Source organism: Marmota flaviventris, chromosome 1 (genome assembly GCF_047511675.1).
Source record: "Marmota flaviventris isolate mMarFla1 chromosome 1, mMarFla1.hap1, whole genome shotgun sequence".
Classification (NCBI taxonomy): Eukaryota; Metazoa; Chordata; class Mammalia; order Rodentia; family Sciuridae; genus Marmota; species Marmota flaviventris.
In genome coordinates, this window is record NC_092498.1 from 112,943,186 (window position 1) to 112,963,793 (window position 20,608).

The 20,608-nt window shown below is 36.5% G+C and overlaps 1 protein-coding gene across 7 annotated transcripts in view; it reads right to left on the reverse strand.

Moving 5' to 3' along the window:
* Positions 1–20,608, reverse strand: part of Mtmr3 (myotubularin related protein 3) — a 127,294-nt gene that overhangs the window by 20,068 nt on the left and 86,618 nt on the right. For 6 of the 7 annotated variants that reach the window (XM_071614849.1, XM_071614848.1, XM_071614847.1 and 3 more), the window contains 4 exons: positions 17,076–17,158; positions 14,452–14,618; positions 7,684–7,780; positions 4,731–4,844 (listed from right to left, as the gene is read on the reverse strand). In XM_071614849.1, coding sequence (XP_071470950.1) covers positions 4,731–4,844; positions 7,684–7,780; positions 14,452–14,618; positions 17,076–17,158 — 461 coding nt within the window. Of the gene's footprint in view, positions 1–4,730; positions 4,845–7,683; positions 7,781–10,959; positions 11,040–14,451; positions 14,619–17,075; positions 17,159–20,608 lie in introns of those variants that run through there. The other variant, XM_071614851.1, reaches the window with a different exon arrangement.

The following is a 20,608-nucleotide window of genomic DNA, read 5'->3' on the forward strand; positions in this document are numbered from 1 at the left end:
TTAAGATGCTATTAAAACCCAAAGTGTTTTCTAATTAGGCAATTATAGCAATGAAAAGGTTAGAAAAATTGTTTAGCACTAAAAAGGAATAAAGTTCTGATACATGCTACAACACTGATGAACCCTGAATATGTTATGCTAAATGAAATAAACTAGACACAAAAGGCCACATATTTTATGATTCCATTTATATTAAAGTATCCAGACTAGATAGATAAAACAGATTGCTGGTTACCCAGGGGTAAGGGCACTGAGGAGGGAACAAGGAATGACTGCTAATGGTACAGAATGTCTCTTCCAGGTGATGAAAATGTACTAAAATTGATTGTAGTGACAGTTGAACAACTCTGAATATAGTATACTAAAAGTCATTAAACTGCACAGTTTAAAAGTGTGAATTTTACATGGCATAGCTCAATTAAGCTATTTGTTATTGTTATAAAAGTAATCAGTTGGCAGTAAAAATAAATTATCAGAATAAAAAGCTGGTAAGCAAAAAATTTAAATGTCCCTATTCTATAACTCCAAGGAAAATACTTATGTTTTACTTTCCTTTAAAATTGTTTTTTAAAACATGTATAAGCATACACACAAACACATAAATACTACACAGATGGATTTAAATAAAACATACTACTGAATCTATATTTTTTCTAGGGAACAAAGTGAGAAAGACTATTGTTTTTAATCCTAAAGCTCACGAGCAATAAATTCAATTTGGCAGTAATCAAATTCCCTGAAACTACCACTTTACTTATAGTTTTTAAATCCTCCCTCACCAGGAGAGACAAATATTGCTAACACCCTGAACTGGCTCATGTGCTGAATGAAGACAAACTGGACATAAAATCTCATTGGCCAGGTGTGGTGGTTCACACCTTAACCCCAGCCACATAGAAAGCTGAGGCAGGAGAATCCCACGTTTGCAAGGAGGCCAGCTTCAGTAACTTAGGGAGGCCCTAATCAACTTAAGCAAGACCCTGTCTCAAAAAAAAAGGGCTGGGAATGAAACTCAGTGGTAAAGCAGTACCTCTGATTCAATCCCTTGTACCAAAAACAAATAAAATAAAAAAAAAGAAAAAGAAAAGATAAGAAAACCTCATTGATTTTTTAACAATGCCTTGCAAATAACAGGCACTGGGTAACCACTGAGGCAAATGACTGCAAATCTTCACAGAAGAGGTTGGTGGGACCTTTCCTGAGCATCCTCTTCCTCCACAATGTTTCCCAGCACTGCCCAAGAGGAACAGTAGATGGCACTTTTCAGTCTAGGTCTTGGATTTTAAGGGTCACTGGCTATATTTCAACTGGATTACTGCCTTCTAAAATGCTTTAGACTTCATGAAAGAGAACTCAAACATTACAGTTAAAACTCACTAACTAAACAGTATTTCTATCACTTCAATAAAGAGAACGAGGAAAATTACAGAAGTTGAGATAGCCAATGGATGAGCCTCACTAAAACACTGAAAGCTTCAATTTTACACAGAAACAACTGTTTTGAAGTATCCCCAATTTATAGGTTAGGCAAGCCCTCTACATGATTAGGAGTTACTAATAATCACCACATGCACAAAGTGGGGAGCTGTGAATCGCACTACAGACGGTGCTCTTTGCACCATCTTGCTATGTTAGAGCAATCTCTGTCTTTAGTTATAAATCCAATTAAGTGTTCTCTCATCACAGCAGGAGAAAGCCCTAATCAGGTATTGGTTCAGCATGGTGCTATCAGCTATCAAGTAACTGGCTACTGGCAACCTCAGGAATCATTACCGCAAAATACAAAATATAACACACATACACACACACACACACGTATAACACATTTACTGAATTTGGTGTCTGTCATATTCAGAAGCACTCTGCCACCTAGGCTGGTAGAACAGAGAGTGATAGAGTGTCCCAAACATACTTCATGTATCCCTTAAAAAAAAAAAAAAAAAAAAAAAAAGCTGCCAACTAATGTAGCAACCCAGTTTGGCACTCAGATAAAAGATATATGTTCTCTAGTTTGAGTCATTTACATCAAATAAGAATATTAGTTGAGAATGTTTTTCTAAGTTTTATATTCTATAAAGGCCTAAAAATAATGTATAAAGTGAAACATAGCCAACATGCAAAATTCCTTTTTACTTTTATTACATAAAAGTAATTGGAATTCTTATCTAATAAATATGATGTAGATATATAATAAATCACTAGATAGGTAGTGTGTTTCAATGAATATGTAATATTTTCTGAAGACATAAGGATTTCTAGTCATTAAACAAAAACTAATGAAATGTGTATCAGGAATTATAAGTTTGCCTTTCTAAAATCAAAAAAACAGCTAAACGATATTATTAATCCACTTGATTAACTGGTGTATTAAAAATAGATGATTGTGAAAACACCTAGAAACATGAATAATATTAAATGCTTCCATTTAATATTATTAAATGGAATTTAATAAATTCCATTATTAAATAAAAATAAAATTCCATTATTAAATTTTACCCACATATAAAATTGTGTATCAATGATTACAAGTAAAGACCATTCTTTATAATATAGAGTGGGCATAAATATTCCTATATTATAATAGCTGATGTGGTTATAAATAACTTTTAAAATTTCTTTCATATAAATTTTCTGGATTATGATTAGTATACTTTCTTAATATTAAAGAATTAGAAGGTTTATGATGCTTTAAAATTAACTTTCATCTAATTTTACTGTTTCAACACTAAATATAAAGGAGAAATTACAATTTTATTTTTAAGCAAGATTCCAAAACAGTAATTTTAGTCTAAATTTTGTATTTTATATAATATTCAACATAAGTTAAATTTAAATTAACCATAACAAGTTAACAGAAAAGAAATATCAAAATCTACTGCCAAATAAACAAGGTCAATTCATAAAAAAAAAAAAAAAAGGTATATGTTCTGGGGCTGGGGTGTTATGGCTCAGCAGTAGAGCACTCGCTTACCATGAGCAAGCTGCTAGGTTCCATTCTCAGCACCACATAAAAATAAATAAATAAAATAAAGGTATTGTGTCCAACTACAACTAAAATACATTTTTTTAAAAAAGATATATGTTCTGAGACAGAACAACCAGTTCCAGAAAACCTATCTGGCTTTACAAAAGCTATACCATGAACTTTCATTTGTAATCTTTTGAGAGACTTTCTCTGAAAAACTATAAGTAAGAGTTTTCACTTTTATGGTCTCTACAAAGGGAAAAAAGCCCTAGAGTTCATGCCCTCTAGAACAAATTTTAGAAAAGAAAAAAAGGCTTCTTATTTTTATTATACTCTAGTTTTCCTTCAACTAGTATTCTTAGGCTTCTCTGCCAAAAGGGAGATTCAATCACAGCCTTTAACTTAGAAAATGAGAGTACTTCCCCCTTATGTTCAAAGCCAGCAATCCTTGCAAATGCCTGATCTAAAGCAGTTGCTGGCCAGAGCAATGGCTGGCTTCTTTCCCCATTCTAATGGGACTGATCATTGATTAAGAGTCAGAAATCCCTTCAGTTTTTACTGCTCTCCAATTCTTGTGTCATCCTTACCACTTGAGTGATAGGTAAATTTGGTGACCTACTATTTTAGGACTGTCTAAAAATAAGAGTGATGAAAACTGAGATTGAAAACTTAATGGGTTCTACTGAGCCATAGCAAAAATCTTTCCATCTGTATTCAGGGTGAGCATCAGAATTTGCCTTCAATGAACTAAATGAAAATCTGGTTATCTCCATAAGATCTCCATAAGGAGAGAAATCCCTTCCTACAACCTTGATATTTCAGTGGAATGCCTCCTGGCATCAGAGAGTTTCTAACTAATGCATTGACTTGGACCAATTAGTCTGTAAAGTGGAAAAATGAAATGGAGAATGCTATAGGATGTAATAATTACTTCCTAGAAATTTTAACATGATGGTATAAAAACAGATAGTCACTGAATTAGCAGGGCTCAAGTATACAATCTACAATCTGCTCCAAACATTTCTTAAAGAAGAAGCCCAGTGTTTATAGGCCCTCATTCAGATGTCACAGTACATCTGCAAAGTAAGACCTATCTATCATTCCCCTTCTACTCATTAGGAAAAGACTGGGGTCAGCTAGGAGACTTACTCAAGGGCACAGCAAAGAATGTCAGAATAGGCTTGACCTCCAGTCTGTGTCTCCAAAACTTGTACTCCATCACCATTCTACCATCTCCTTCTAGAACTTGCATTCCTTGGTTCTCACAGCATGGATATTTGAAATCTTCAACCAAGTTCAGCCCCACCCTTTTTCTCTAAATGCTCTCTCTCAAAACAAAATTCTTCCTCATGCTAAAGTGTCAATCACAAAGATAATCACAGATGATTCAACACTATTCTCAAGAGTCAATTTCTAGGACTCACCTCTCTCATTCCAAAAGCCCTGCTAATATCTAAAGCTAAATGCAGTACCAGCACATGATCTTCTCACAGAATGAACTAGGAAGGATCTTGAAATAACAAGTCCATCTGCTTTTCTACTAAAATTTTCTCATCAGTGTCAACTGAATCACCAGCTAATGCACAGGATGCATTATCAGTGTGTTACTAGAAAAGCAGCTTTAGCAATAAGGAAGCACAGACTTGCCTGGAAAGTTCTCTGAACCGTTCCCTCCCTAGATTAGCAACAGCAGAGACAGCAGACCACAAGCAACGAACAAGCAGTAGCACCAACCAAAGCTGGGGCTAATCCAGCTTACACTTACCTGTAGACAACGGCAGGGATACGTTTCCAGGACCTGAAGCTTGCTACACTTTCTAGCTCTTTATCAGTGATCCAGGCAGGCACTATGAGCTCTTGTGGATAACTACCACATAACCTAATAAGAAAGATGAAAAGGGGGATGGGGAAGGGAGGGAAAAACACTAGGTGAGCCAGCACAGAGATTCTGATCATGCTATTACAAAACCACTTAAAAGGCAAGGAGGCATGAGTTGAGTTTTGGTCTCAATAGAATGAAGCACGATAAATGTTTGCTTATATATCTCTTGGATTGTTGCTTTTGATGTTACCTTTGAGAATCTGGCAATCTATCCAAGAAAGCAAGATGTAGGGGAGTTGAGGGGCACTCTCCTTATTTATCATAATTCTCTGTTGTAAGAAATACATAGGTAATTTCTATCTACACAAGACCCAATTATTGGGGCAGGGGGTTCACCTCTAACAGACCTTTAGTCATTCAGACTTTTGTTGAAGGAAATGTGAAAAAGGATAAAGGTTCACAATTTCAAGTTTCCAAAGACCTCTTATGAGTAATTCATTCTTTGATTTGAACCAAACAGATTGTCCTAATTACAGGTAACAGGAGCAGCCATGAGTATAAAGAAACAATACCACATGCCAGTGTAGGTGCACACTCACAGTCTCCTTGAGAGCCAAGTTAGTAATGTGAATGAGCTAATAATCATAATGTCTATAAAACACACTTCAAAACAAGTTATATTCAAGAAGAAAAAAAAAATTTTTTTTTTTTTTTTTTTAAGAGAAGACGTTAGCTGCATGCCCTTCAAGCTGGTGTCACAGGAAGCTGTGTTTCTGACAGCTTTGTATTTACAGGACAGTCTCTCTCTGTGGGTAACCCAATCTTCCTTTTTAATAGTGAAGCTTGCCACAGACTTTAATCCAAATCTTAACACACACAAACTCTACCACCTCCACCACCACCACCCTCTACTCTAGACTATTCTATGCATTAGAGGAAGAAATAGAAAAATGCACTGGATTGGGAATTGGAGACTTTGATCACTTTGCACCCTTCTCCTTATGATAACCGTTTTCTTAATTTCCAGAAGACAAAAGTATCACGAATTAAAAAGCCACTAAACTACGAAAACAGCTATGATCAAGAGCAGCTATACAAACTTTCTAATACCTACCCCATAAATTTAACCTGGGACACAATGATCATGATTAATATTCTAACCATGAGTTTCATTCCTTTCATTCCGTTTTAAACTCAAGAGATTTGGCTCTCATTCTTCCTTTTATACAACTTTACAATGACCCAAAGACTGGTTTTAGAGTGGAACTAGTAGACTCAAAGACAAGAAGTTAATTTTTTAAATCCATATTAGGGATTTTGTTTTTAAATAATTAAGTGTGTGTGTGTGTGTGTGTGTGTGTGTGTGTGTGTGTGTGTGAGAGAGAGAGAGAGAGAGAGAGAGACACCTGCACAATGTATAATGAACCTATTATTTTCCTAATGACCAATATACGAGCTTTAAAATGCTCACACGCATTCTTGCGCAGTACCCAGGATTGAACTCAGGGGCACTCAACCACTGAGCCCCATCCCAGCCCTTTTTTCTTTTATTGAGAGACAGGGTTGCTTAGCACCTAGCTTTTGGTGAGGCTGGCCTTGAACTCGGCAATCCTCCTGCCTCAGGCTCACAAGCCACTGGGATTATGGGCATATGCCTCTGTGCCTAGCTTAATTCAGGTTTCTGACTCACCAATTTTTCTGAACATTATGCTCATTGTCCTTTAGGTACTACATTATCCAGAAGTCAGCCCTTAAGCAAGTACTAGCTGCTCACTCTGAGTAAGCAATTCCATTTTAGAAAAGGGGGGTTATAATCAGCAAAGCCTATAGTAATCTCGGGTTCTAAGGCTCTCCCTTCTCCAGTCTTCACTCTCCTTCTCTGCTGTGACTTGTCACTGAGAATAAGTAAAGATATGACAGATCTGCAGACTGATTCTTCACAACACCCAGGCTTTTAACTCCATGGGTGAGGTCCATGTTAAGAGCTGTATACAGGGGTGGGGTTGTGGCTCAGTGGTAGAGTACATGTGTGAGGCCCTGGGTTCAATCCTCAGCACAACATAAAGATAAATAAATACAGGTATTGTGTCCATCTAGTACTAAAAAAGTATTTTTTTAAAAAAAGCTGTATACAGTAACAAGCTATAGTTTTTTCAATGAAAAATGAAATACTGTGATGGTCAGACACAAATAGACCAGGAAAATAGCTATCATAAAGTGAGGCAGCTCAAAGAACCAAAGGATGATTAGTGCTGCAAGGAAACTTAAGAAAAGGATATATTAATTTAAATTTTCTGGACAATTTTGTTTTACAGAAACTCAGATAACTGAAATCACAGTAGTTAACTGTCTTCTCCCCACCAAAGCACTTACATGTTTCAAGAAAACAAGTAATAGCTAAATATTTAATAATTATTACATGAATATTTAATGGGGAAATGATTATGACTATGAAGTTACTTTTATATCAACATATTAAAAGACCAGAATATTACTTGTGTCCATTTCATAAGATTCACAATGAAATTAGAGTCACAAAAACTAGTTTCTGAAGGTTTTGTCACTGCTTTTCATTGATCCTAATTCTCATGTGATGCCAAGTGATGATGAGAATAATGCTTACCTACAGGTACACACAATATGATCTAGACATGCATGTGCAAAAACAACAGAGGCCTGGAGAGATAGAAAGGAAGATTCCCAGATCACTTTCCACTCCAGTGGAAGCAACAGAATGAAAGGCTCAAGAAGTACTTTGATGATCATATGGTTAAACTTAATAAATAAAACCATTTCAAAGAAAATTCTGGGTTCAAATGTTCTTCCACATGAGAATTGGGGTTTCTGCAAAGGTGTTGGTTGTCAAACACAGTTTACAGGGACCCATATAACTCACTTATATTTCTCATTGATGTTAGAAATCCTCCAGGCGTTGTTCATATCAAAACCCATTCGCTCCACTTCATTCTTAAACCTTGACGTTACATGCTCCCCTAGGGACCACAGACAGCAGAAAGGAAAAAATGAATATCATTTTGCAAAACAGAATAAAAGCATGGTTACCTTGTTCCATTACAGTTAAAAATATGTTAAAAGACAGGAATTGTATAAATAAGCCCAAGTTAAAATTTTTATAAAGAAAAAGGAAAGAAATTTAACTTTGATCAAGAATTGACTTATGTAATCTCTAATATCAACTATGAGGGCAACAGTACATAGCTCATTTTACAGAGAACAAACAGACTGACAGATTATTATGGCTTATCTCTCTGGCCCCAAAACACATGTTCCTTCTTTTGACCATACTGGTCACTTTCATACTTCCACACTCAGACTGTCATAATAAATAAAATTAATTAACAAGATCACCAGGAGTAATAATGATCTACAATACTTCATTTGAAACCTACTGTGTCTCATTTCAGAACTTGAGAATTTCCTGAATTTTAAGATCAACAGGAGCTAATAAAGCATTGTTTTGTTTTTGTTTTTTTTTTCTTTTTGTATACCAGGGATTGAACTCGGGGGCACTCAACCATTAAGCCACATCCCCAGCCCTATTTTGTGTTTTATTTAGAGAAAGGGTCTCACTGAGTTGCTTAGGGCCTTGCTTTTGCTGAGGCTGGCTTTGAACTTGCAATCCTCCTGCCTCAGCCTCCAGAGCTGCTGGTTATAGGCATGCACCACCATGCCTTGCTGAATTTTTTTCCCCCTCAGTGAACTACATGGGTAATTCATACCACATGGGACTAATAAAGCTACAAGTAGTTTCCTGTCAGCTCAGATCAGGTCAGATCAAGTCACCGCAAGTCACCGAACAGTAAGAGAAGCCTTTTGGTTTTTAGAGACTTTGAGATTACAGAACTACAGTAGTAGTCATGGAATCCCAATTGCCATTACCCAAATGCACCAGGAAACACAATACTAAACTAAAGTGCTCGCTGGGCTCAGTGGCACACATCTGTTATTACAGAAACTTAGGAGGCTAAGACAGGAGGATCCCAAGTTCAAGACCAGCCTCAGCAACTTAGGAAGGCTGTAAGCAACTTAAGGAGACCCTGTCTCAAAATGAAAAACAACAACAACAAAAAAAGGCCGGGGGTATAGCTCAATGGTAAAATGCCTCTGGTTTCAATTCCTAGTACCCAAAAATAGGTAAAATCTGGCTACTTTGCCCTGACGAATTTGGCTTTTTTCCTCATATGATAGCAATAAAGGTAAAAATGAACCTAACATAAAAGTCAGTAAGTCTGAAATATCTTCTTCCCTAAAAACACATTTACTAGAGAAATAAAATTATTAAAACAAAAACAAAAACATTAGCAGACCCCTAACATACACAACCTGGTGTTACAGGTTGTAAAATAAATGCTGATGAGGGCTGAAAGAAATCACAATGACAAATAAAAGCACAAAACAGACTGCTTTGATGATCAAAGCATAAAGCTTTCCTCTCCCTGGGAGAGGAATTACAGAATAGGAAACAGCAATTACTTGAATGAAGGACAATTCTATAAAACTACTTCCCATTTAAACTGCTTTTCTTGAGCTTAGACTAGGTATTATGTGTTTCCTGAAGGAGAACTATAAAAAGATGATGTTCAGAGATGCAGAGAGAAATAATAGCTGAATCTGCTCCATTTGGAAAAGTTTTAGAAGCAATGTAGTAGGCTTCCAAATAGGAAAAAAAAAGCTATCCAAATGGGGTACCATCTGTCAACAAACTGCAAGGAATATTGACCATGAAGAACAAAACAGGAAGTCTTTCATTCAAAAATCAAAATCTAAAGGCTGTAAAACTGGCAACTTCCAAATTCAGTAATGAAAGAAAAGATATTCCTCCTTCTTCCTGGTAACAGGTCCAAAATATTGCAAAGGCAAAAATACCTTTATTAAGGATGTTTTACATTAATCTCTCCATCTTAGCCAACATAAAGATCTTGTGATTTAAAAACAATCACTGGCAATAACCTACTATAACTACTAGCAACAATTTGCCACATAGAACCAATAGTTAAAGAAGGGCTTAGAATCACCATCCAGAGCACAAAATTCTGATCTTCACACAGAAAAATAAATACTGATTAATGACCATAGAAAATTTGTTATTTTATGTTATCCTATAAATCAGTGATCTTCACAAACTTTGAAACTGACTATCATGACCCACAATATGAATTACATTGATGTTTACATCACAACACAGTTTAAAATATTTTTACATTTATATTTTTGAAAGATTTTCACAAACAATACCCTTACCATGTGTGTGATGCATTTTGACATTTCTCATTTTAATTCATTTCTTTACAATTTGATTTCATGACCTATTAGTGAATGCTTTTTTAAAAAAAATCTGGGCTGGGGTTGTGGCTAGTAGCAGACCGCTTGCCTCGCACATGTGAGGCACTGGGTTCAATCCTCAGCACCACATTAAAAAAAAAAAAAATTAACAGCAGATCTTATACACAAGAGTAATTCAGCTTTTGAAATTTGTGTTAAATGTTCACTATGTTTATTTAGCCAGAAAAGTGAATAAAACATATATTCCTCATAAGAATTTCTACCTCAGCATTCCCATGTCTTAATTTATTCAACATTGTATACGTTGTAATATCAGAACTTATTTTAAATATTGTGACCATAAGGTTTTTGTTTGGCTTTATATTTCCATTTCAACTCTTCCTGTCTGCTTCCTTCACTCCCAAATGGGGATCTGTCTCTTGTTAATGCTTAGTATTTCTTATACTACAATTATAGACAATCCAACAATTTTCATTTCACTGGAGATAAAACTTACTTTAAAAAATAAGTTCCCTCTATCATAATCACAGAATCAATCTACATTCAAAAAAAATTCTTCCCCCCCAAATCTAGCTCATTGGATGATTCTAGGTATTAAAACCCACAATACACACATGTCAAAGGTCTAGGATAAAAGAGATAGGCTCTTACCCAGCATGTGAGGAAGCAAACCCTACCAGACTCAGAGGGGTAAAAACTACGTCTCCAAATTTTCAAATATGGAGGGAAGAATCACCCTTTTATATGTACAGAGATCCCAGAGAGTCCTCTAGGTACACACTTCCTGGGCTGTATTCAAGCCTGGATAAGACTGAGATTTATATGCTGTTAATGGAAAAACAAGAGGCACTTAATGGGCATTTCTCACCTGATGCTAAACTAGTAGTTGAACTGCCCAATCATCTGTCAAGACTCTAGACTAATGCTCTAATACAGAGGCATCACCAAGAAGCCAGTTGCAGTGAGGAGCAGGAAGCTGAAAGACATGGGAGAGAAGCTAAAGCTTTGAATCCACTCCTTGTATAAAGTGTGAGATGGGGCTAAGGACAGAATCAAGGGTTTGGTGAAAACTTTTACAGGTTTCACCACTGAACTCCAATAGCAATGCTAAGATTTTTTCCAAAGCTGATTAAGACCTAGAGTTATGGCCACAGTATCGTTGGCTTAACTAAAATTTATATTAGTACCAAGATAATCGTGTGTTTGGGCCATTTTCCTCCTCTCTGATACATTCTAATCTTATCAAGCTAGGTGCAAAGAACTGATAAAAGGCTTTATTAACTGCTGAAAGACTATTACCTCTCAGGCTATGCTTGTGATCTCACATATTGAGGCAGATTATACAAAGGCATCACTTTAAAAAATCTCAAGTGTTGTCTCACCTTTCAGATGACTTATTAGAATGTGGCTGTCTGGTATGCTCATAAACAGTGAGTAATGAATGCTGTAGCCACAACCAACACTCAACAATAGTGGGTGGAGACAGGAGAACTAGGTGAACTGGCTTTTAAAAATACCACGAGTATTCTGTTTCTTATTGAAAGCAAATTTTTCTTCTGTAGTCCATAGTGAAAATACATAAAAGGACAAAAGCCATAATACAACACACTTAAGGTCACTAAAATACAATAAGATTCCATGTGAGCAGGGGCAGGTAGATTTCAACATGGACCCTGTGTCTTGGGAAGGAACAAAGTGTAACCTTTACTCAAGAGAATCTCCAACATTGGTTATGACAGCATTACCTTGTAAGTTGCATAACTTTCAAAGAGTCTTCACAAGCACTGCACATAGGAGGCACCCAAAACATTTACTGAACTGAACTCTGTAGCATTAAAAGATTTGCTCTTTAGGACATCCAGCTGAATCAGTATGGACAGGAAGAGTATGAATATCCCAGTTTGAAGAACAAAGGAGACCCAAGTGCAGAAAGGATGAATGACTTATCTGATATTATTTTCAAATAAACAGTATAGGTTTAAATTCAGGTTTTTGAACTCCAAAATCAGAACTTTACCACTTACATGTATAATAAGCCTGTGGGAAGACAGAGGACACTGTAGATATCTCTAAGTCCTGATGGCCAAGAAACCAGACATTATCAGGAAGAGAAGAACCTGGGGACCCCTCTTAGGTCAAAGCCACCCATAATTAAAAAGAGTGGGGTTCTGACTTAGCACATGTTAGGAATACCCTAAGAGTTGGTTTGAATACAAAAGAAACTGAAAGTATCAAGGGAATAAATAAATCTTCTTAAAAAGATGGGGACTTGGGGCTGGGTTATGGTTCAGTGTAGAGCGTTTGCCTAGCATGTGTGAAGCACTGGGTTCAATTCCCAGAACCACATCTAAATAAATAAACTCAATAAAGGTTCATTGATGACTAAAAATTTTTTTTTTTTTAAATGAGGACTTTTCAGTGAAAGGAAAGGACAGAAGAAAGTAAGCCTTATTGACAAAAGCTGACAACCCCAAATTGGGAAATGTCTCTTTAGAGTCAGGGATCCTAAACAAATCACAATTCTTATATAACATTATGAAGTATGATGCACTCTTAAATAAATTCATTATCCTAAGAGATGGTGGAAACTAAAAATTTAATAAATAAGAGGCAATGATTAAAAACTCAGAAAACATAACACATAAGATTTGTACACTTTGTTGCCTGTAAACTTTACCATTAAAATCCTCCAAACTTGAAAAGAGCCATAAACAAATCCAAAAATAAATTTAAAATATGACAGCATCTCAAGAAAAATGAAAAACAGGAAAAAGAGGGGGCACCTATCAAGAAAGGAAAGTGAGAAACTTTCAAGGTGGGGACTGTTTCTTGTGAATGACTGGGTTCCACCAGCCTAGACAGGCTCAGTAGACTTTGGATTCTGAGGCTGCCCCCAAGGTTCCATGAGGGTAGGTACCTCTGTTCTTCACACTAGGTAGCCATAGCACCCCACACCTTGGCTTTCAATAACTGAGAACTGGTTTTAAGTCCTACCTTGCTTACTGACTAGTAGTAGAACATGGCAACAGGTTTTACCTTTAAGCTCCCCATTTCTTGTGTTTCTTTCCTTTTTCTGAGTCTCCATTTCTTTGGCTCCTAAAACAAGGATACCAACCTATCCTGCCTGATTGATGAAATCATAAGAATCAAGCAAAAGTATATATCAAACATCATTTAAAGTAAGACAAGGCTTATGTTTGTCATAAGCATTTTGATTAAATAGAACAAGAATCTGAACCAAAAGCTTCCCTTCCATCATTGATGGGTCAGGAAACAAAGTAATATAAACATAGCCCCTTTAGCCTCAAATGTTTTAAATGACCAGGGCAGACACCGAAAATTGAAGATTCAGTATTAAAATTTCAGGTTTAAAGAAAAAAGTCCCAAAAGTAAGGGAGCTTACAACTTTCCACTGCTTTTAAATTCAAGACACACTGAAGAGTTGTTGTTGGACCAGCAAAGTTCCACTTATGGGAGCATAACATTTACAGAAAACTGCATGCAGAGAAATAACATGATCTTGGTCAAAGCTACTTCAGAGGGAGAAAGAAACTGAAAGAGACAAGGACTATATGAGGATTCAGGAAATCTGGGTTTTAGTACTGGCTCAGCGTCTCTGTATTTGTCAGTGAGGAAGACAAATTTGCCTTTCTGGATTTCTTGTTTCTTCATCTTTGGGCAGAAAGGGGTAACTACTGCTAATTTATGCCTTGAAAATTCTATGAGAGCAAAAAGCTATTTTGTATTCCCTATTCTCAAACCTGTGTACCTCTATTCATGCTACTTGCTGTCTAATGTTCCCCATTCTCTAATCAATAGCACCTATTCAAGCTTCAAAGCCTACTCAAAAGCCCTTTTTTTTTTTTTTTTTGGACTGGGGATTGAACCCAGAGGTCCTTAACCACTGAGCCACATCCTCAGTCCTTTTTTATATTTTGTTTAGAGGCAAGGTCTCCCTGAGTTCCTTAGGGCCTCACTAAGTTGCTGAGGCTGGCTTTGAACTCATGATCCTCCTGCTTCAGTCACCCGAAGTCACTAAGATTAAAGGTGTGTGCTACCTCACCCGGCTCAAAAGTCATTTTAATGTGAAGTCTTCCCAAACTTATACACAAAACTCGCAACTCCCTTCAAATGGGATTCCATAATACCCATGAACCTTATTATGGTTGCTTTTAGGTATAGAACACAATACCAAATCTTTTATTCTTCCTTCCCCTGACAACAATATGTTCTTAAAAGGATTAGAAGAAAATAGGCACCTACTATGATCCATAAAATATACATTGATTGGAATATAAGAGTACTAAGACACCCCATTTTGTATTAAGGTTACCTCCAGCCCCATTTTAGAAAGGGTTACCTGGTCTGCACAGGTCTCCATGTTGCTCTTTTTCACTGGCGTAGACCTCCATGCACCAAGCATGGTATGCAAATGAGAAGAGATCTTCTATTTTAGCAGGTGGTCGGATTGCATTGTTCAGTCGCTTAAGCCAATCTTGACACTGTTCAAAGGTTGAGAACTGACACCTTTGTAAAGTCAAACAAGTATGAATATAATCAGATGACAGCTGACTATGAAATCTAAGAAAAGGCATCATTTTAAGAGTGTCTATTTATAGTGAAGTACTAACTGAACAGAAAGCATCAAAGGCAATCATTTACATATTCACTACTGTTTATAATAAAAAACAGTTCCAAAAATTTTTAGCCAGCAGTGCAAAATATCAAAAAGACGAGAGCTTGGGGCTGGTATTGTGGCTCAGTGGTAGAGTGCTCGCCTCGAACGGGCGGGACCCAGGTTCGATCCTAGCACCACATAAAAATAAAGGCATTGTGTTGTGTCCATCTACACCTAAAAAATAAATAAATATTTTTTTTAAAAAAGACGAGAGCTGGACGTTGGAAAATCTGATAATCTAATGAAACCTCTCCTTATAATGATTAATTATAATAATTAAAATAAAATTGCAGTTATTGTCTTTCAGAACGAGATTTCATTCTACTTCTTCAATCAGTATTATGGTTGTCCCTTTCAAGAAATATATTTAGAAGAGTCCTTTTAGTTTTGTTATGACATTTTAGGCCAAGGTTAAAAAAAAAAAAAAAAAAACAAATACTACTTTTAGCCAGGAGTAATCAAAATTTGTCTGTTTAGCAATGAGGACAAATCAGCATGTCTGGATACAAATAAGACAGATTACATTGAAATTTTCAGCTGTGAACATGCAGAGAACAAAACAAATTCTATTTTATCAATTGCAATTTTCATTATGTACAATTAAGAGGTTAAAATAATAAATGCAAACTTTTTTTTAGCAATTAAGTATTTGAGGTTTAAGACTGAGTAATTAATAAGCAAACTTTGTAAAACTATGAGTGATAGTCACTATCATCATAAGTAAACCAAATCTCACTGGCTAACATGCAACTTAAATATTTACTTGAAAACTAATAAGGACAGCATTTATACCTCTTCCTTGTCCCAATCAATCTGACTCATCGACATGCTGACATACAATGCTTATTGGTATCTCAAAACAGGTCAAAGGGATAAAATAAACATGTTCAGAATTTAAAATTTCTAGAGCTACTAGATTTAAAAGGCACATTTCAGATATCATTCCGCAACCATTATAGTTAAAATTAGATGAGATAAAAATAATCAATGAGTGGTAAATTTATGGAGAAGTTTTGATGAGAAGCAAGACATTTTCTCAGAGTGTTTCCCTAGACTATATTAGTTGTAAGGAAGAAAATATAGAAATTACACACAAATCAGATGACGGCTTGACTGAAATAATCAAAATTCACCAATGAGGGACAAGTAGACTGTTCACCTCTGGATGTAACACAATAATGCCCTGAAAAGGACACAATACAAAATTCCAACTGAATACACAGTATTCCAGCTGGGAATGTATAACATCAATTTAATCTTGATGAAACATAGGACAAACACAAAATAAGAAACATTCTATTAAAAGAAAAGACCATATTCTTCAAAATGTAGATGTCACAAAAGACAAAGAAAGGCTGTTGTGGAAAATGTTCCAGATTAAAAGAAAGCTATTGAATTATGGCAACTAAATGTATTTATTATCTGAGCTACACTGGATTCCCACACTGAATGAGGTGGGTCAACTATCAAAATTGGAACATGGATTTGGGGCTGGGGTTGTGGCTCAGTAGCAGAGCGCTCGCCTAGTACAGGTGAGGGACTGGATTCGATCCTCAGCACCACATAAAAATAAATTAATAAAAATAAAGGCATTGTGTCCACTTACAACTAAAATTTTTTTAAAAAGGGAACATGGATAGTAGACTGGATAACAGTATTACCAATGTAAAACTGTGATGTTCAGAATGATACCATGGTTATGGAAGAAAACATCCCTATTCTTAAGAAAGCACTCTAAAGTATTTTGGGATTAAGAATCATGTTTACGCCACTTACTCTCAATTTGTTCAGGAAACTCTCCTCCCCTCCCACACCCCCCCCCACCAAAACACACACACATCATAATACTCAGAAGGGTTCTGGGAATGATAAAGCAAATTGGGGTAAAGTGTTAACTACAGGTGAATCTGTTGTTCATCTGTTGTACTATTCACCTTTTATGCTGTTTTTATTTTTGCACTTTAAAAAACTTGAAATTATTTCCAAATGAAAAATAAAGCATTTGTCAACATAAGCAAAATATTCAAAAAAATATTGTAGGAACTACTCAGAAAATATTCCTAACAGCGCTTACTTTCAAGAAGATATTTTGCCACGTTTACCAAACCATATATTCATTTTTTTAAGGTGTAGATGGACACAATATCTTTATTTTGTTTGTTTGTTTGTTTTTACGTTGTGCTGGGGAATGAACCCAGTGCCTCACCCATGATAGGCAAGCACTCTACCACTGAGCCACAACCCTGGCCCCTTCATTCTTTAAAAAACATTTTCCACAAAAAAAAAAACAAACTGCACAAACATACCTTATAACTTTGCAGTCTTTGCAAGTCAAATGAAGCTGAAATATATCTCGGCATTCAACGCTTTCTATAAGCTGTAATGGAACCTGTAATTTAAAAAGATGAAGTCCCTTAGTCAAAAAGGTTCTTCAATGTACCCAGCAAGACTGATTAGAAAGATCTCCAGGGGGAAGAAGCAAAAAAAAAAAACCCTGTAAATTTAGCAGAATTAATAGTACCCAAGTGATCAACTACAAAGTAAATTAGGGCTTTCCTTATTCTACATAAATAGCCTCAAGCCATGTCATGGCAAGGGAGGAACAAAGGGGAGGAACCACCTTGAACATCAAACTCACAAGCTCATCTCTCAAAGTACTACTTTTACAGTTTTTTGCTGCCTATGATTTGCAATGACACAGAAACTGAAGGGTACTGGAGTAATAGTCCAGTCTTACTTATAATAAAGAATCACAGAACACAGTGCAAGTGAGACTCTATTGGAATATTGACAAATGGAGTGGGCTTATGGCTTGGTGGCAGAAAGGAGGCTTGTGAAAAAGCTGGAAGTCTGAACTGCCTGTAGGTTGCAAAGAAGAAACAACAGGACAGTAGCTCCTGGTCCAGCTCTCAGCTCAGCAGGATAGACCCACAGGAATCAGAAGGAAGGGAGAAGGTCACACAGCGGTCAAGACAGTAGGTACAACTTGCTTCAAAAGACCAGTTGAAGAACCCTGTTTGACAAGTAGGGCTTGAGAGATCTGAGCAGGCTGTAATGGTTCTCCCCCTGAAGATCTGATCAACAGAGTGTACTTGAACACAGGATTGTACGAATAGTGAATAGGATCAGAGACAGGAGGGAAAGCATCTGAACGGGGTGCAAATCTGAAGGGTGACATGAGGATCCTTCTCCCTCTGTCCCTGAAATCATCCTGACTCAATAACTGGCTTCAAAAAGCAGTTTCCAAGCCTTCAAAACAGAGGCTGGTAAATTAATAAGTGGAAATTTTTATCCCTTGGAAAAGTAGTGGATCACTTGTCTTTTACACTATATCAAGCCCAGCCAAAATTTGGCTCTAGGAGTTGCAAGCAGCCTCCCAACAATTCTTGGTTAGCTTGAGAAGGATACAGCCTCCTCCAAAGCAGAGACAAGAGTTCTGCCTGCACAGGGTGGCCCTCATGTCAGCTGAATCAGTTTCAGAAACAGGCTTTCTGAAAACCCTTCCTCACCATGCAGCTGCCATAGTCAGCAGAGAACTCTGAGAACAAGGATGCAGAGATCAAAAGAAGCCCAATGCTGGAAATCTGAAACAAAGAAACAGAAACTGGGGCAGGGATTAAAAAAGAGAAGAAAACAAAATAATATTGCTCAGATGAATGGCTGTGAGTTTTTACCTCAGGGCTAAAGCCTCTTGCTTCTAAATCTATAATCTATAAAAATTCCCTTACAGTTGTAGTAAAACTGGGAATAAGGACAAAGACTAAGAAATCTTGCCTGTGTTCTGAGAAAAAAAAGAAACTTTTGGCTCTCGGTTTTTGTTTAAGTCCTTAACCCCAAGGTGTTGTGAGAAACTGCAGCCGATGTGGCTAAAATTCTTTCAAGACCTGTACATCTAAGAAGGAAAGAAAAAAAAAATGTCAGTAGAGATAAATTATAAAGAAGGAACATGGAGATTAAGAAGATAGAGATTAGAAGATGACACTAATTTGTTCTCAGGCCAGTCCTTTTGGTGCCCTGTAATAGACTCTCATCACTTTATTTATTTATTAAATATACTCCAACTATACATTTAGATACTGATGGCTTAAAAAGTGTACATCTGACACTCAAAACCAATTTGTTCCAAGCACAGGTGCAGTAACCACCTAGGATTCTCATTCTACCTTGCCCACTCAACGCCCACCCCCACCCCCACAAAAAGTGGCTAGCTGACAGGCAAATGAGAAGCCTGAATTCTAGGCTTGTTTTTCTAAAATTTTACCAATTAAAAATTTGCCTGCTTCCTGGCTTCCTTGAATGAACCTCCAGACCCCTTATATGCCACCAGCCTCTGCTTTCTAAATTTCAGATGGTCACAATTTACTAGGTCTCATGTACAAGACCTGGGGTGAAGTGATAGTTTTAAAAATCCACACGGAGAGGCTGCTCTCCCAGTAGTCACCTGCATCCCAGGTCCTCTTCAATTGCCTTTCCTTATAGCTAGAAAAGGTAAAAAACACTTATGCTATTAGCTGTTGGGAGAATGTTATCAGCCTGTGCTACATTATTACAAACAATAGAGAAGCTTTACATTTCTACTATTGGACCAGAGCCCAAGGGCCTGAGTCCAAACTCCCAGAATAAGAATTAAAACCCCCCAGAGCATGCAAAATATCTGCTACCTAAAGTGCATTCAATAAAATTTGTATGAATCTTAACACTGCAGTTTTAAAGAATAATAATAAAAACGTTGGTTCTATGTTTCAAATCAGATTAGAGCTAGACAAGACACCAAAACCAACAATGTGTTCTCAAGTCAGATATACAGAAAAGCGGATTTTAATACTCATGCAAACTATCACCTGCAGGGGAGTTTAATATGTAGCAAGAACAAGGACATTTAAAAGAGAAACACCTAATTCTGTATCAATAAATGCTTCCTTTTTTCACTTCTCCGTTTGTCCTCTCTGATTTGTCCTCTCTTCCTTCTAAAAAGGCAGAATTTGCCATCTTTTCCTCTTTGACATTCAACTATACTGTTTTTCTACTTTAAGACCTACCACATGGCTCTAGTTTTCTTAACATTTCTCACCTATGGAAAGGATCTCTTACCATTTCTATGACTAAACATATGCACTACTCAACCTCATAAACAAAGAATCAAATATTCAAGCCCAGTCTATTTCCTAGCCCAGGTTGGTTGAAATACACTATAAGCAAGCAGCAAAGTCTGGGTTAGAATCCACGCTGCCTTTTAACCCAGGTTCCTTCGACCACATATGGTGTGACTTTCTTTCTTCCCCTAAGACTGACTGCCCTTCTGTTTAATACGAGATTTCCTTCACTTTACTTCCAAAAACAAAAATTTGGTTTCTCCACCAGGGATCATCAGGAGAAAAACAGAATTTAAAATAAAGATTCCTCAGAGGCAATTCCATCTGCAAAGGAAATAGAAAATCACTTTCAAACCTTCTCCAGACCAATGATTCGATGTTTCAAACAACTCATTTTCTTTTTGCTTCTTTCTCTTCCATCTTCTACTTGTCAGGTAATTCTATCTTTTTATAGTGCATTTGGTCTAACAAATTCCACCAAACTCATGCTCAAACAATGCATAAAACACTTGGTACTGTTAATCAAATCCTCAAAAGGCCAAAAGTTACACTTTACAGGCACCAAAACCCAAGAGCATCAATCCACAAAAGCAAAAAAGAAGCAATTTAAAAATTTAATAGACATGCATAGGTATTAAAGACCCATAGTACTGTCATATTCATGAGGGATCTGACATCAACATACTCTAGTTTAACTCTTGAATTCATTCTGGGTGTGTGTGTGTGTGTGTGTGTGTGCATGTGTA